Raw genomic sequence first — 17938 nt, forward strand, 5'->3', positions numbered from 1 at the left:
GAAGGATTCGTTGCAAAATCACGTTGCATCGTTTAAAGATCATAGTACCACGCGTTCTTCATCTTTTTCTCTCCTTTCCAGCTCGTCCGCCTATTTCTTCTTTATTCTACTTCCAATTATCGCGTACCTAGTTAACCGAATGGTAATTCGCTCAAACGATCTCTAAATTAAATAGACTTTATTACACTAGGAGAGAAACGTAGAAAGGCACAGTAAGATTCTAACGTTTTGTCGTAAACTTTGGCATTTTACGTAAAGAGTCAATGAATGTTTCGCGTTTAGATTAGATAAAACCGCATGTTTAGTTTTACATTTCTAATCAGTCGCAATTATAATTTTCGTATAACGAAAGGGCCCAACAATATTTGATCAGATTTAAATGACGCGTACTCGTCAAAAATCAGTTCGTATCTGTCGACCACGGTTTGTGTCACGTGCAACGCTCGTTCTACTAATTTAGTTTTAAAATCGAATTTTTCTAGGTACGTATCGCACCAAACAGATTACTAACAGTCACTTTTTATCATCAATAGATTATGGATATGTGTGGAAATTCATATTTCTGAAGCATATTTTTCACTCACTAAATATTATAACGAATATATTCTATTCTGAATACTAACGTAGTTTTGTATATATTACGTCCATTTTATGCATCTTTGCACTTTTATGCATCCTTTAAATGCATAGAAATCTGCAATCCAGTCGTAAGTAAACAGTTTTAAATAATTTCTCAATAATATTTCCTAAGATTTATACATGTTCGATCAATTTTCAATAATTAATTTTAAACGAAACAAAGAACTACGGCTATCACTGTAGTATCAACTTTCTGCAATTACAAAAAGGTAATGGCGCAGTATACGACAAGAATATTATTCGTTCTCTTATCGGTGATAATTAACGAGACATCGTTTGCCAGAATTTGCAATTCATCCGGGGAAAATTGTAAGTATATTTCTTTTATAACTTCGAAACTGTTCTTTAAAGCTTAACCGTTCCGACCACTTAGGGCAATCCCGGATTGGTTTACTCGTTTCGCCGATAATTTCGAGATCAAAGATTCGAGAGATAGAGATTTACTGGAATAACGTTAATATCGAGCCCGGAGACAAAATCTCGCTATTCGAGGAAAGCTCTTCGGGAGATCAACGTGAAATTTACACCGTTGTTCCGAATAGTCTCAGTGGTGTCGAGAAGACCGGAGTACTAGCTGAATTCATACCTAGTTCGAACCTTTCTTTCGTGAAAAGGTGTACAAGTTAGTGGTCATAGAATTTTTTAATCAATCTAATCTCGCAAACGGATCGCCATTTAATCAGAAATTTCTATCATTCGTCTGTAATTGATTTCTCATATTTTTCTATAATTATAAATTAACCTGAATTATTTTGTACTTGGAAAAAGGTCTCGCTCTAATTCTGGCGGTATTTTTTTTTCAGGGTACAGTATAAGATGGCGGGCAGATAAAGAAATAAAAGATACAAAGTGTCTGGGAACTCAGCCGACATGGATGAAAGAAAGGAAAGATATTCTGGGCCCTTTAAAAATGAAACAGATATTTCTGCCTGGAACTCACGATTCCGCGTCGTACAATGAGAACGACGACAGAGCAAGCATCGTTTCAGACTTTGCTGTGACTCAGGTATAAATGTAATACGGCAGATAGAGAATTGAAATTTGCAATATCTTCGACGTGATTGTCAGCAGAATAAATTAACAAATTCGTAGGATTTAGATATCCTCGGGCAATTAATACACGGTGTACGGTACTTAGACATCAGAGTGGGACGTTATCACGAGACCAACGAGATTTGGTGGACCAATCATGGACCATTTTATCGATCAGTCTCGTTAAAAACTGTCATAGACCAAGTGAAAAAGTTCCTCGACAATACCGAAGAAATCGTGATAATAGATATCCGTGAATTTCCTGTTGGTAATGCGTTTAATTTTAATCTATTTTTATAAACGATAATCTTATTTGGTCTAGTTGCATTTAACTGTCCATGAATTTCCCATTTATAGTACTTTAAATCATCGATCCATCGTGACAAAGAATAATTTTATTTTTCATTCTAATCGCCTGTTTCTGGTAAATTCACAGGTTTCAATAACATATCAGATCACCACGCATTGGCCACGTATCTGGAAGATGAATTTCGGGATTATTATTTGCCCAATAATTATGGATGGGGCACCACGTTGAACGAGATCTGGTCTTCTGGAAAACGATTGATAATCGGTTATGAAAACATGAGAATCGTGAACAGTCACTCTAGCATGTGGCCTTATGTGTTGCACCAGTGGGGAAACGTTCAAAGCACCGAGCAATTGTTCCGATATTTGGATAAAATTGAGACCAGTGATAGGTAAACTACTTAGAAAATAAAACTAAAATGCGATGGATCTATTTTACATGTTACAAACGATATTGACAGAAAATAAACTTGGTAACAATTTGGTTGCAGGAATAGCGCAACAAGACCTCGATCGGCTATGGCAGAGATGACCGCGGATCTTACGTATATTCTTTTCAATGGATTGACAAGTCTACGAGATATGGCGCACAAAGTTAATTTAAATGTAACTAATTGGTATAGCACCGTTTGGCAATACTCGGCCAATATCGTAGCAGTGGATTTTTTAAGAAGCACAGATATTGTCGAAATTGCCATTGAGTCTAATGAAAATCGTCATTTACATTGTAGGTATTAGCCATTCTTTGTATAAGTCTAATTCATCGTTAATCCTAGCTCGTACAATACGTTACTGTTTGGAACGTACTATGCAGGATCATGCAGAAAATTTTTCTTTAATACGTTCGCTATCATAGCGGATTGGAGTACAAAATGTCCATCACCGATCGTATTTTATTTCCCGCATTTTTCTACAATATTTAATAATATTTTTCTTATAAATAATAACTCTGAGATTTATTTTTGTTTTAATCAGGCACGTCGGTTATACGAATTTCATTTATCTGGCAACTTGTAATTAAATGTAAATTAATTTTAAGCGTCGCACGTGTACGTGCTGGTAGCGAACATATTAAATTCATTCCAATTAAGCAATACTCATCCAGGATATAAACATATTTGTAAATGTTATCCGAGTAATAAAATATACTTTCGAATAAGGTTTTCAGATAGAATATTTTATCTATCAGATAGAATAATAGAAATCGTATTTTCCGAGTTATATAATGTTAAAAATGGTGGTGTGTGTAGGCGTGTGCGTGTGTGTGTTTAACAGCATCGCTTTAGAAACTTTCTGCACAAGCATTTGTGCACCGTTTTCTGCATGACAATGAGACTTCCGCCGGAAGAACGAATAATACTTTGAACGTAATAAAATCTGTGTCGCATTGCATGTTACGAAATAGGATCTGCCAAACAAGACAGTCTGAAATATGTTTCAAACGGCGCCGGTTGATCAAAGAAAAGATGTTCCTTTCGTCAGTTTTTATTGTTCTTCTTTATTCTATCTGTACATTAAGCGTCACCGATCAGACACAACACGTTTTCAGCGAAACGTATTCGATTAATTTGATTAATTGTCCGAACGATAAAAAGTGTACATTTGTCGAGCATTGTCCCGCTATTCTGAATTTAATGAATCACAATCTACTGCCGATTCATAGGTAAATCGGTGTAATGCTGCTTTATAAGAAATTGGAATATAAACGAAATCGATAAGAGACATGATTTAAGCTTTTATTTTAAAAATTAACGTAGATTTCGACAAGCGATTTGTGGTTACGAGAACATAAAACCAAAAGTGTGCTGCGACGTGGATAGCAATATGGTGAACTCATTTTTTACCCAAAAGGATGGTACATCTTTTACGAGATCGAATCTAATTCCAGAATGTGGCAGGAGCTTCGTTCATGGTGATGTTAACTCTATAGGAATGTACCCTTTTGTTGCAAGAATTGGATTTAAAAGTAAGCCAGAAATGAGATATTTATTTATACAAACGGTACATTTATTAATCAATAATAGATAATTGATGTTTCACAATTTTGTCATAGGTAACACAGGGCAAATAAAGTATCCTTGTAACGGTGTAATTTTGAATCAGCGCACGATATTAACTACTGCCAGTTGCGCACTTGCAAAGTCTAGTATTTATCAATTGTGAGTACTCTCATCTTTTAAGGTAAAACTTCGAACAGATTTTTCGATGTTTTAATAGGGATTCTGTGCTTGTTGGTGAGTTTAATACTGATACTGATCCTGATTGCAATACACAGAAAATTAATATATCGTACGTGATAAAACATCCCAACTATCGATCTGATACTTTTGCGAATAATATAGCGATGTTACGTTTAAAAGAATCAATACAATATACTGGTAATTATTAAAAGATTCTTCGATTTTTTATATGAAAAATATATCGATCAATGTGAGTAAGATTTTTACCTTTGTTTCAATACTAAATAATTAGTAACTGCACAACCTGTGTGTCTTTTACCAAGAGATGGATATGTAAATGTAGGAATGAATCCTATTCTTGTCGGATGGGGTAAGCTGGCAAGCCAGAAAGGTAAAAAGATTACGTACAACTCAATGAAACAGAGTGTATTTGTAAGGAAGTTAAAAATATTGAAATTTTATCGAAGTGAACACTTGTAAGCAACAATTGCTGAAAATGAGGATTGTATCGACTGAAGAATGCATGAATTATTACAACCAAGGATCAACAGTCGAATTGTGCACGATAGGGGATGAAGAGCCATGTTCAGGATACAATGGAAGTCCCCTTTTATTTAAATATGGCGATACATATTTCTTGGTAAAACTTTATATATTTAACGTTTCATGAAATTTTACATTTGATTATTTACAATGAAATACATTTATAAAACTACAGTTATATATATATATATATATATATATATCATTTTTAGTTAGGCATTTTATCGTACGGTTCCGACTGCAGCATGACCAACAACTTCCCCTCAGTCTTCGTGAATATACAGAAATACACAAGATGGATTCTAGAAAATTGTTGATTGTACATTAAGAGGTTAGTAGCTTATTTAATATTGTATATTTTAATAAAACATGTATTACCACTTTCTTACATATAATTTCTTTGGACAAAATTCTGTTATTTATGCTTGAAAATGTTTAAATATTTTCCACGGGTCATCTCCTTCGCCTCTTCCAATCCCAATTGATACGCCATATCGTGTAACTTTTTCACTTCAGATATTAAACCACCCATTGATAAATTTCCGAGTTCTAAAATAAAAATCATCATATTTTCAGCATAATAAAAGATATTCTGTATGAAATTGTGTTTCTGGATGTAAACTTACGATGTAATTGATTTATATCATCAGGTGTGAGACCAGCAGCCCAAGATGACGGTTCTGTTTGAGGTGAATTTTGCGCTACGAATTCATTTACACCTGGAACTTCATTAATTGTTAATATATATATGATATATCGTAATTCTTGTCCAGAGTAGGCTATAAAATTGTATGGAATATACTTACTTTGCTCAGGCCATAGGTCAGGCGATGCTCTATCTAGTTTCTCTAAACTCATAAGACTTTCTTCTACACAAATTAGATCTATAAATGAAAAATATGTGAATATCTAAGAAATTTATTGTTACTTTATTTAAGGGTATGTTAAATATATATACCTGATTGGTCCGTTGGATCTTCTGTAGTCATTATGTTCATTGGATCCGTGTTACCTAACCTTCGTTCAAATTTAATATCCGAAATGAAAGTGAAAAAGCAAATATTTACAAAGACGTAGAAATGTACTTAATACGAAAAATATGAAAATTAGACAGTTTTCGTTACAATTATTATGAAATAAATACAACATGTACAATATATTATACAATATTTACACGTTATGTAGCTTGAAGAATTGGACCCTGTTTTGCCGCTTTTAATAGTGGCTCCACCGATTGCGTTTCTTGTTGCGTTTTCCTTAATTTGTTGCGTTCTTGACGTTCAATATCACGTTCTACACCTAGTCGAAGCTGTCTTCTGTAAAAGTTATGGAAATACACATTATAAAATATTATTTCAAAGGCTAACGTGCCGCGAAATACAACTTTATCGTGTAACATGGATCGAACGCTCTAATCAAATTAATTTACATTTATGGTACATGGATTAAATATATTTAAGTTGTACTTTTAATTCAGAAAAAAAAATAATTAGTTGAAACTCTTTATAACATAAAGATTGAACAGAATGATCGACGTTATTAACTTTAAATAGTTCGGTAACTTTTTATTTGAACTATGGCTTGAAATATTGACTTAAAAAAGACATTTGAAGAAACATATTTTTGCTCTATCTATCGTCACAACACATGTAAAAAGGAAATAAAAATATTTGTATTTTGTATTGTATAGTATATTTGCTGTTAATGTTTAACGATGAGTCCATGTTACACGATGTTAATTTTGTATATAGAATACGTTGCTTACGCATAACCTAACAATATAAGAATACTTTGAATTACCTCTCAGCTTCTTGTTGATAATGTACATAACCTACCATCCATGCTGTCGTTGCACAACATAATGCAAAAGTAGTTTTCGCAGCAAGTGACATAATATCCTTCTCGCTATTTTTTTTTAATATACCTGTGCACTTTTACATCTATAAGCGATTATATCGAAAGTATATTTTTGTTCACATGCGAGAATGCGATATATCGAATGTACGTAACGAATTATCTATTTCGATTCTCGAAAGTACGAACGGTAGTTTTGTGAAAAGTGCATAGTGCAAATTCTCTGTGAAAAATTGTGATAGTCAAGAATAACTTCGAAGCCGGATGCTGTAAAATGTAAGTAAGACGTTCTTTCGATATATTTTTTATTATTTTGTTATAATATTTGTTTTATAAGTTGTTATCGTTACATAAATGATGAAATAGGTTTCGTTGTTCTGAAATTGTATAATTTCGCCATTTTAACGTATCGAAATAAATTTCAAACATACGAAAAATTAAAACTTCCCTTTCAATTAATATCAATTGAAAGTAGAACGATTGTTATGTTTTTTTTTTATGAAATGTATAAAAAGATAATTTAATTTAAGTATTTATTATCGACAGGAAAGTCGATTGCTAGACAGGTACCTAATCTTGCCGCGAGAGATCACATCCAGTACGTCGTACGTTTCGAAACGATAAAATATTTATATTTATGTATAAAACTTATTGTTACAATAATTAATGATACGAAAGAAAGATGCAACGAAAACGGTTATATTAACAACAAGTGTTATAGATAATTCTTATCGATCGGTGACTTAATATTTATAAATTTCTATTCAAATTCCATCAAATCATCTAATTATACTTCTTCATAGAAAAGTCTTTTTAAACAAGAAAGTTATTTCAGACACTTACAACTATAATATCCATAATAGCATTTCAAAATGTTTCACATATACATAATATACAAAAAATCCTCTATGATATGTATTTAAATACTATCAGAAATCGCTGTATTTCAAATGCTATAAATTATAAGACCCAAAACCATATCTGCTATTTAGTTCAGATACTCGAATTTATCCAAAAAAGTTATCAATACTATAAATTTCCATCAGAAATGATTCAAGATCTGTACCAGAGTACATATATTCCATCTTTCTTGGTACATATTCTTGTTACTTGAGAAGGGACGATAATCCTCTCGTGACCACGCAACCATATGAAACGTAATTGGGACCGGAAGGAATCTGATGATGCGGAAGGGTGGAGACGACGACGTAACCGAGATATAGGGTCCGTTCTTATCTACAGAATACAGGCCACGTTTCTCTACCTCTCGGCATTCCACATCTCGTAAGTTATATCACGAGTTCGGAAACACCGTAGGACACTGTATGATGAATCGACCTCGTTGCCCTTTTGTCCGCCCTTCAGATAAATTCCTTATGTCCCTTACACTTTGCTATTTGCATATTCGAAAATTGAATTATGCATCATTCTTGACGACGCAATTCTTTGAGAGTATTGATCATTGGTTATTGCTGCAGCATCGCACTTCTTCCATTCTTTTGGATCTGACGTACTTCTCTATGGTTTTAAAGAATAATTTGTATAAAAATAATTTGCAGAATAGAAATCCTAAATGCTGTTATAGGTGTTTTGGGTTAACGTTGAATTAGGGTTGAAGCTAGTGTTGTTGTACGTTGTTGTTAGTGTGTTTAGGTGTTTAGGGCTCTCAGCCCCTTACACATAAAACGCAAAGCTCAAAATATTGGCTTAATTTCGATTCCAACTTTATTATCAACTCCTATGCTCGAATACCAGCAAACTGAAATTTATAACCTTTACAAAAATGCCGAATCACGGAACGAATATCAATTATTGAATATCGTATTACATCACACGTAGAAATGTTATCAATGTTACCTCCCTCTCTCTCTCTCTCTCTCTCTTTCTCGTGTCCAAATTTTAAATATCAAAGAAGATTTGAAAAAGAAGAGGTCGCCTAGGTGCAGCCAGCGTTCGTAGACTTCCTAAGAAGTTCTTCACCTTAGGAAGGGACGCGTGAGAGAACGGTTTAGGATATAATTATCGAATTCCGTTGGATGGCTGCTGGACACAGGGGCCCCGTGTATCCTTAGTGTGAACTTTACTGAACTTATATAATGCATGCGTAAGGAGAATGGACCACCCATGTAGAGAGGTCTCTCTCGACGCGGCCTCGAGTACCCTTAGGAGTCGCGCGCGGACCAAGTACTCCATCGGAACGAGTAGTCGCTTGGACAGCATACCGGGTAGAATATGACACCAGGTATGAGAACCAGCTTTTTCTAGCAGTCGAATAATATGCATCGTGCATGCTCGATGGATCCAGTGACGATTCGGTTTCCGAATGCCGGGTTACGAGTCTCTTTTGCTTTGGAATACCTAAACATACAGTTGAATATAATGAATTTGATGAATGATGATTTTGACTGATCGAGATTCGCTGAAAATTGCACTTTTCTTTAGTCTTCTTGTCTGTCTTGATCGAAGGCTCGTTTTACGTAACATTGGAATTTATTGCAATTTAAATTCATTTGCAAGGAAATGGCAATTGAAGTTTTCTTATCAATATATTTGAAGTTTTCGTTCTTTAGATTCCAAACTATCGAATTAGTCAAGTGCAGTGAATTTGACGATGATTCTGGCCGCTTGGAATTTCTGGTAATTCTGCAATTTCCAAGTAGCAGTGTCCGAAGCTTTTCTTCTTTAGACTTCCTTTCAAAATCGATCAAATTAGTCCGTTGGTTTATATTTCTGGATACTCGAGAGATTTACATAGCGAAATGGAAGTTTTAGTTTCAATTGAAAAGGACGAAGATCATTGTGAATTCATCTTACGCTACAAAGAGTTATGAAATTTCAAAAATAACATATAAGCGATGTTAATGTTCGTTATTGGATAAGATTTGCAAAAGTTGAGACCAAAGTCTACAAAGTAGAAATTTTGTTGTAAGAATTCTTGCAATAAATACTGACAAGAATCAACAGGCATTTCAAGCGTCGACCTAAACAAGATAATCGAAGCGGCTAGGAACGAAGCAACTGGAACCTTGGTATTTTTATATTTAAATCGAATGAAAGAATTCTCAGCTAAAAAGAGTTCATTTGGTAGTTGGGCGTTTATTTTATACGCCCGGGACACATAGTATATCAGATAAATCCGTAGAAAGCGCAGCGGAATGACGAGTCGTGATGCTGTTCCTTCGTGAAGAGCAGTAGAGGCCGAAGATTTCAGGTCAGTCCGTCTCGAGAGCATAATGCATCACAGTACGGGAAAGAGTTGTGTAAACGAACTTTCATGAACTTCCGAAAGTAGTCGCTTTTTTTCTCCTCCCTCCTTTCACCCCCTCCTGCTATACTCCTTTTGCTGTTGATGTTTTCGCTAAGCATTTCTGCACTCTTACCACGGTAGGCTCTGTCTGAAACATATTTTCAAAATTCTTCTCGTTCTTTAAGTCCGCCTGTTATCCCTCATTCGCCAATTTTAATTCTTCGATGACTTATGGTCAAGCTTCGTTGAAATTAGCGTCGAATTCTGTAATTCTATCCTTCGTAGTACCACTAGATACAAATTTCTATTAGGTCACCCGAAAAGTTTCTTTCGTTTTATAAGGAAATAATGGATGCACTATATTTTTCGTTTTATATTATTTTATCGAATCACGTACGATCCATTTTGTTCTATCGAAACAAAGATCACAACGTTCGACAGATTAGGTTTCAAAAGACGGGTCTGTAAAAGAAAGACACTTCTCGGACAACCTAATACAATCTTAAAATTTTGTTTTTCGTAAACAAATTACGAGTATCTATCTGTATGAAAATATTTTTCTCTCGCCAATTATATAATTTTGTAATTATTTTCTGCCACTGGCGTCCGGATAGTCTCGCCAGTGTTAGAATCTTGGTAGTGAGAATAATAAAGAACAACGATACTGTTGAAAGTCACGTCGTTATTACGCGACATGCAGATTCGAGAGTGTGTCGATAATAAAAATAGGACTGGAAATTCTTCAAATTTTGTTTTTCGTCAACAGATTAGAAGGATCTATCTGTATGAAAATATTTTTCTCTCGCTAATTATATAATTTTGTAATTATTTTCTGCTACTGGCGTCCGGATAGTCTCGCCAGTGTTGGAATCTTGGTAATGAGAATAATAAAGAACAACGATGCTGTTGAAAGTCACGTCGTTATTACGCGACATGCAGATTCGAGCGTGTGTCGATAAATAAAAATAGGACTGAAAATTCTTTAAACTGAGGCTGTGTGTGGTCCGCAAGAGGTGTTAATCGAGAGACTCGCTACTGTCTTGCTTCTAACCGGCCCTTCAATTAGTATACATCTTCTACCTTCTCTACACATGGTACAGGAACTCTCGTGGCCCGGCCGAATTCACTAACCTCTCTGTCTCGAATGAAAGAAAATAAAAAGACGAGAAAGAAGAAGCTGCTGTTCTTGGAATTGCGTCGTTCCTTCACGATTTCGATCGATTTTCTCCGTGGAAAGTGGTCAGCGTCGAACACTTTGATAGAAATAATCGAATGTATAGAATAGAATTACATGTTTGTGGTGGAACTTTTATGCTCTTTGGATTTCGCTTCAAATTGCTAAGTATTTTAAAGGCAACGATAATAATTCGGTAGTGTTGCACCGACATAAAACGTAACGTTAGATTTCGTTCGAATTCACCGAGGATCAAAAGTAAATAGAAACAAAGGTAATAATTTGGTAACGTTGAGTGACCAGTGTGAAACTGGATTTTATTTCAAGTAGAAAAAACTGAGTATTTTAAAGGTAAAAATAATTGTTGGATAGGATAGAATTTTTACGGGGTCGTGAAAAGAGCGTTCGAATCATCGAAATGAATTCCCTTTCTCGATATATTTGACAAATTTTCTGTTCGATATGTGTCAGAGTATTGATTTCATAAATAGCGTCACTGTGCAAGGATTTTTATATTTCTCTGCATTTTTTCTTTTTTTTTTTTTTTTTTTTCGTATTTAGGTGTCATCCAGAGTCGCATTCCAACAGCAACTTTGACATGAATATTCGATGAGCAATTTAAGTGAACACCGTTGACAATTGGCACTCATTGAACAAGTTGTACGCAGAAACGCGCGTACGTCGCTCATAAATATTAATTTACCGTCTTCTAGTCGATGCTCGTCGTGTGGCCGGGGACACGAGCTCGATCTTCTGCGTCTCGAAATTTTTCTTGGTAGAAAGGTTTAAAAGAGTTGGCGGAAAAGATCAAAGAATTAGACGAAATAATGCACAATTGCCTTGTGCTCGTTTCATTCCATTAGAAATGGATTATTAAACGGAACCGATACAGCGTCGATTATTAAAGACGGTTATTCGCGTACTTTGAGAAGCTGGAAGAATTGAAAATACGTATTTTTCGTATCTCAGATGTACTCGACTTTTTCGTACTCGAAAAAATCTGAAAAATCAGTCCATCGATAACAACGATATTACGGTGGAATGGAAAAGTCGACAAATAAAGGAAAGTCGTAAAAATGTCGTTGGACGAAACCTCGCGCACGCACGCAACACACGAAAACCACTGAGCTCGATCGTAGAGGCGAACCTCTACGAAACACCGCGCCACTGAAACCGCTAAATTACCCAAATCTGACCCTTTCGCCGCCGAAACAATCGCTGTTTGATCCAGCTGCAGCCGATCATCCCCTGGCAACTGAAACAGCCTCGAAAAGATCAGTGGAAAGAGCGTGCTCGAGTTGGTCTATCAACACGAATCCATGAGTCACAAAAGTCAGTCGCGGGCTAATATTTGACGGGGGTGTGCGGCTTTCCAAAGAAATTCCGAGGTGCAAAGCGAATCCAACGCAAACCGTTTGAATGAACTTGCCTTTTTGTTATACTTTACCACCTGTCGCGTGTGTGCGCAAGAGGGGCGGCGGCGCGAAGACGGGGATGCAAGAGAGAACGAACGCGAGAGACAGAGAATGACTGGAACGAGCAGAGGAAAGAGGGAAGAGGAGGAGGAGGAGGAGGAGGAGGAGGAGGCAGGGGGGAGGGAAGAAAGAAAGAAAGAAAGAGACACACGGAAAGCTGAGGGCTGGGTGAAAGGGTGAAGGAGGGGGCGAAAGAGAATGGGTAGAGGGTGAACGGAGGAACATGTGGTTCTATTTGTAAAAACAAAGTTTGCGCGGGACAAACACGGGCAGACAGTGGCGGGCCTAGTCGGCTTCCAGGTAAAAGCGCAACAAAGACTCGATTGCGTTCCGTTTCACTCGCTCTGATTCCTTTTTGCCTACGGTTCACGGTTGTCGTTCGTCCCGGACCCCGTGTACCCAACCCCCTTGTCCAAGTATGACGGCTGTTGACCGATCTTTGCGGTTCCAACGAGCCTTCTTTAATTAACCCTTCGATCTTGGAGCTGTTTCGCGATAGAAATGTCATGACGTACGAATTGTACGAGGGTCGCGTGACACAGTTACGACGAGTCTATTTTTATCGATCAGCTGACTTTTCTGTCATTCGATGGTTGAAAAATGGTACTTTACCGTGAAATAGCTGGAAAAGGGAATATAACGATAAACTGAGAGATGCGAGCGTTTCGAAGATAAATGGCAAATAGACGAGAGATTTTTTCGTATTTATGGGAAATTTAAAAACATTAAATTGCGCAAAATGAAGGTAATATAAAAATATACAGAGTCAGTCGATAAGTACTGTGTCGATAATTTCAAGGGATTATTCGAATTGATGCAATTTTATTTTCTAATGCCTTATATTCTTCTGCTTCTGTTAACACGATCTTGAGCTTTTTAAATAGTATCGTATTAGGTTGTCCGAAAAGTCTCTTTCGTTTTATAAAAAAAATAATAGACGCACGATGTTTTTTTGTTTTGTAATAGTTTATTGAATTATGCACGAACGTGATAATAGAAATAGAAGGAGATGGATCATATCTAATTCGATAAAATAATATAAAACAAAAATCGTTGTTCATCTATTATCACCTTATGAAAGGAAAGAAACTTTTCGGACAATCTAATATATTTTCTGTACCGTTAGTGGATTCAGCTGGACGTTCCATGCAACAAAATATTGGCCTATTTATATCGAAGAAACATTAGTTTGCCCGATATCCTAACTTCGATTTGCCAAAGTTAATGTACGACAGACGAAGAAAGACGCTTGTGTTTGCGTTGTCTCAAGGAGGCGACAAAAGTATATCCCAAAAGCATATCCCATTTCGTTTAATCCGAAAATCAAATGAAAAGTATTTGTTGACGCAGAAGTGGCCGAGGATATGTTGAATTTTAAAATTGCTCTTCTGTAAAACACGAGAAATGTGTCTTATCGTGTTCTTCACCCGTGACCTTCCTACGTACAGTATTGCGCCTACTGTGGACTTTTATGGTGAATGTTTTATGACATTGATGGTTGATTGACATGTTGATTGCAACCCGGGGGTTATTCCTGACTGCTGATGTTTGGAATCTATCGAAGTATTAAATTTTACGAATAAATAAAAGGTGAAAATATTTGCGAAATTTTTTATATTTTTATTGTACTACGGTAAAAGGGTAAAATACTAAATGCATCATAAGTCGCTTAATTATTTAATACATATATTTAATATAAATATATGTGCATAGATTGCTTTCAGTTTATTTTATGGATTATTTTAGCTATCCATTTTTATAAATTCAGTATGTATAAAAGATATATTATACATATTTTTTAACAAGGTTGTTGTAAACTGTCCAATGTGTGTATATGCATGTTGAAATATTATCGTGTTGAAATAAGCGACAATTTTCTAGCGTTATGGACGAAACGTACAAAATTCAAGCAAATTGGTGTATTAAAAAATGGGTTAAAAAATTGAGTGAACTGCGCGATCTGTCAAGAATAAGAGATAATTAGTTACTTTTGGCTTAAAAAGAGTCCATCTTTTTTCATAGTTTGATCTATTTTATTATTTTTTTATTCTAATCGTTGCATTAGATGATCTATGTCTCTTTTCGTAAGCACTCTTTTCGATAGCACTTCTTCTTCTCTATCTAGTCTTTATTTGTTCTTGCATTTATATCGAAGTATTTTAAAGACGAATATCGGTAAATTTATTAATATCGCACTTGGCACATTCGCCAAGTTAACGAAAGTATCGATTTATCGTTCTATATTCGCAGAAAGGCTAAATAAATAAGAAAAGAAATTCGTTTAAATTGCCATTACCTAATAATGTTCCCTTGAATGAACGCAGCAAAGTTTCCTAACGGATTAGGGCTGCCAGTACAAAGATGACTAAGGAACAACGTTGTTTGATGTGGACGTGTTGTCGAATGGCTCGTCAACAGCGGTGCAACGCGCCAGCTTTGTTGGTTTATATTCTAGGAGCAATAGTTTAAGGAAAATATTTGTCAACAGTTCGTTGATTGTTAGCTTAAACACTGAATATTCGACAGTGTTTATGATTGGCTAAGAATAGTTCAGAATTTCCGGTTAAAGATACCTTTTGCGATCGTTAAATGCATATTAATGTCTCCTATATATGTACGTGTAACTTGTACGTAGGTTAACGCGTGTCTCACACGTCCTGTTCTTCATTTTCCAACACGAGCTTCGTATTACGCTCTGGCAAAGCAAACTTTTTAAGTTTCTCTCTATTCGTTCAACGTCCTTTTTAATCGGCGAAACCTCCTCTTTCTCCACGTTTTTTTTTTTTTTTTTTTTTGATAAATTTCGTTTCTCGATTGGCTTCGGGAAAAAGGATTCTTAATACCGTAATTCTCGGCAGATACTTGCATTTTGACAAATTTATAAAATCCCGAAGAACCCTATCCGAACGTAGACGTCTGATCCGGAAGAGTAACGGAATTCGAACGAATCCTCGTTCGTCAACTTCTCAAATCGCAACTTCTTCCATCTTCGAAATCATCGAAGAACCCGGCAGCTCCTACGAACCGTTCGTCTAGGCTATCTGTTCAAGGACGGACAGGTTCATAGGCCGTTTTGACGCGAGAATGAGAAAACGGAAGAGAAAAGAACGTGAACGAGAAGGGGTGCAGGCACGGAGGATGCGAACGCGGAGATGGTGGTGGTGGCGGTTGACGGTGGTCGACGGTGGTTGACGGTGGTGGTGTATGCCGCGACAAATATTTACCTGTCAACACAGAGAGGCTCGCACTACCATCCCGTTCCATCCCTTCGCCGCAAACGACATGCATATCCAAGCGAACGTTTGATGGCTGGACTGGAGAGTTGGGGACGAAGGGAGCAGAGGAGAGAGATGGGACGTCGCGAACGGAGCCAAACGAATCATAAAAGAGGCCGATTGAGAGACAAAGCGGAATAGAGAGGAAAGGCAATGACACGCGATAAGAACCGAGAACTTGATTTTCACGCGAGCCTCGGCTTTATCATCGGTGGAACGCGAGTTTTCGGCCGATTATATGGTGTTTCAGGAAAGGCTTCAAAGGAGGTACGCAACCACGAAGACCTATCCTGCAGGGTACATGTAACATTTTCTTTCGCCTACGAGTATCGAAGGCGAAGGATGAAGGCTTTTGTGGAGAACTTTAAGCTGCGCTTTTACTCTGTGTTCATCTCTTTCCATTATCCGATTGCATATCCAGGGGAACCTTATTCGCTTTATTAAACAACGGCAAATGTGACTAGAACGTAGAAAGTAAAAAATTTGTGCGCGGACTTGAACAAAAATATCCACGATAGATCTAGTCTAAGAAGAATATGTCTATTAAGAGTTAATAATAAATTAATAAGATAATAATAATGTAAAGATCTTAGTCGGACGTTAAATCAAATCAAAGGACTAATCGCATCTATCGAAGAATTGATTCTATCGTACATTCTGTTTTCAGGTCGAATCAAAAATTTATTTCAGTTTTATCAGCAAAGAAATGTTAAAACTTTCTAACATGAGTCGATCTCCTGACCAGTTGGAAATGTTAGGAACTTGTGGAAATTGATTTAACTTGGCGATCATGGGTCACGCGAGAGGTTCAATTTTATTTCCAACTTAAATTCGAAGTTCTCGAATTCGGTTGCAAGAAACTCGTGCAGAATTTGCAATTACAAATTTTCCGGTTACGTGTATCCGGCAGTTTATTCAAAAATATTTCATAAGTGTATGTAGAAGCACAGCAGTTACCGAGTTAACAGGGAGTTGGTGTTCTACGCTCTTTGTTCAACGAAAGACAGGCCAATGTTGTAGATTAATTTGGACAAGCCACCGAAAATGTAACCGCGTTTACGTGCAAGGGGCTAATAAATTAAAAAGCTCGCTTCCTGGCTCCCTTCGCTGTAATTTTTCCTGTCCAGCACGTTATGTAATTTTAACGCACCAAAGACGAACAAAATTGGCAACTTAAAAATCAATACCGCCTTCAAAACTTCTTCATGTAGTACGGCTTTACAGTCGATATCATTCGACGTTACACTTTATCAACGACCAAATTAATTAGGAACTACGAACTAAAGATAAGCAGAAATTCTGCAAGAAACCTTGCTGTGCAACAAAATTAATTACATCTCCCCTTACACGCTCCACCCGATTATAAATCCCAGAATTTTCCAATATTCGAATACAATATTCGATCGTTTTCAAATTTTCAAGTATCCAAAATTGTTCGAACTGCAGATAAAATTATACCTTGCGTCTGAACTATAAAACATACGAACAAATTTATCCATCCCTTCCAAACTCTAAAACCTTCGAAATATCTTAAATCTCAATCCTCCCACAAACGCTTCATCAAATCCGCACTACAATCCTCAACATGCCTCCTATCCTTCACAAAAATATGAAAACATTTCAGGAATCGATATAATCGAACGAATATCCCTCCCTCCGCATCGTCGTTCGCGAAATCACCCTGTAACCGTGCGATGCTTGCTTAAAGGCCGCTTTCAGCCGGCTGTTAAGCGAACGGAGCCTAATCGAACAATTTTTCCGGCGCATTTCGAGTTTGTTGCGGATCGTGGGTACACAGAGGCAAAGCGGATCGCGGCCGAGATTCGGTTGCTCGAGAGCGATGCAAAAGGGGGTGGCAAGGGGATGGAGGAAACACGGTGGAGGAAACGATGGCCACCTACGATCCCTCGCTCGTTCGTTCATTCACTTATTCACTCTCCTCCCGTTTCTATTCTCTCCTCTCTGTGTGCTTTTAATTTACCGGGCGGCAGGCAAATGTTTGCGCCACTCCCCCTCGATCGTACGACCATCTCTTTCTCTCTTTCCACCGTATTCCATCGCCGCCTCCTCCACCTCCTCCGCCGCCGCCTCTTCGTCGATTTTCCTCCACCTTTTGCCTCCTACGCCGTTTCCTGTTCGCCCTGTCTCGCTTTCTCCGCGATCGTTCTCGTGTACAGCCCCTTGGCGAGCCACCCTCCGCTCGCTCCTCG

General features: G+C 36.9%; 3 protein-coding genes and 1 long non-coding RNA gene across 9 annotated transcripts in view; 3 read left to right on the plus strand and 1 right to left on the minus strand.

Moving 5' to 3' along the window:
• Window positions 1-347: 347 nt before the first annotated feature.
• Window positions 348-3772, plus strand: LOC126866104 (PI-PLC X domain-containing protein 1-like). The gene is made up of 8 exons (XM_050619261.1): window positions 348-482; window positions 849-948; window positions 1013-1261; window positions 1443-1645; window positions 1732-1939; window positions 2108-2372; window positions 2472-2707; window positions 3738-3772. The coding sequence occupies exons 2-8, from the start codon at window positions 852-854 to the stop codon at window positions 3770-3772; spliced, it is 1293 nt and encodes a 430-aa protein (XP_050475218.1). The 5' UTR covers window positions 348-482; window positions 849-851.
• A 31-nt stretch (window positions 3773-3803) lies between these two features.
• On the plus strand, window positions 3804-5572 carry LOC126866112 (vitamin K-dependent protein C-like). Its single transcript, XM_050619276.1, has 7 exons — window positions 3804-3946; window positions 4034-4139; window positions 4198-4358; window positions 4453-4551; window positions 4628-4800; window positions 4916-5034; window positions 5354-5572. Exons 1-6 carry the CDS (start codon window positions 3805-3807, stop codon window positions 5018-5020), a joined length of 786 nt encoding a protein of 261 aa, XP_050475233.1. The 5' UTR covers window position 3804; the 3' UTR covers window positions 5021-5034; window positions 5354-5572.
• On the minus strand, window positions 4794-6019 carry LOC126866122 (protein lin-52 homolog). 6 transcript variants are annotated; one of them, XM_050619293.1, is made up of 6 exons: window positions 5878-6019; window positions 5662-5715; window positions 5510-5587; window positions 5330-5428; window positions 5082-5252; window positions 4794-5005 (listed from the first exon to the last, which is right to left on the minus strand). In XM_050619293.1, the coding sequence occupies exons 2-5, from the start codon at window positions 5699-5701 to the stop codon at window positions 5119-5121; spliced, it is 351 nt and encodes a 116-aa protein (XP_050475250.1). In that variant the 5' UTR covers window positions 5702-5715; window positions 5878-6019; the 3' UTR covers window positions 4794-5005; window positions 5082-5118. The 6 variants fall into 6 exon arrangements, with proteins under 6 accessions (XP_050475250.1, XP_050475251.1, XP_050475249.1 ...); XM_050619294.1 differs by having other exon boundaries at window positions 5330-5422; window positions 5662-5720; XM_050619292.1 differs by having other exon boundaries at window positions 5662-5720.
• Window positions 6020-6592: 573 nt separating this feature from the next.
• The window catches only part of LOC126866133 (uncharacterized), a 191626-nt gene continuing 180280 nt past the window's right edge, over window positions 6593-17938 (plus strand). Inside the window, exon 1 of the long non-coding RNA XR_007689776.1 lies at window positions 6593-6833. This is a non-coding gene — a long non-coding RNA (uncharacterized LOC126866133). The remainder of the gene's footprint in view (window positions 6834-17938) is intronic.

Source organism: Bombus huntii, chromosome 5, assembly GCF_024542735.1.
Source record: "Bombus huntii isolate Logan2020A chromosome 5, iyBomHunt1.1, whole genome shotgun sequence".
In the NCBI taxonomy this organism is placed as follows: Eukaryota; Metazoa; Arthropoda; class Insecta; order Hymenoptera; family Apidae; genus Bombus; species Bombus huntii.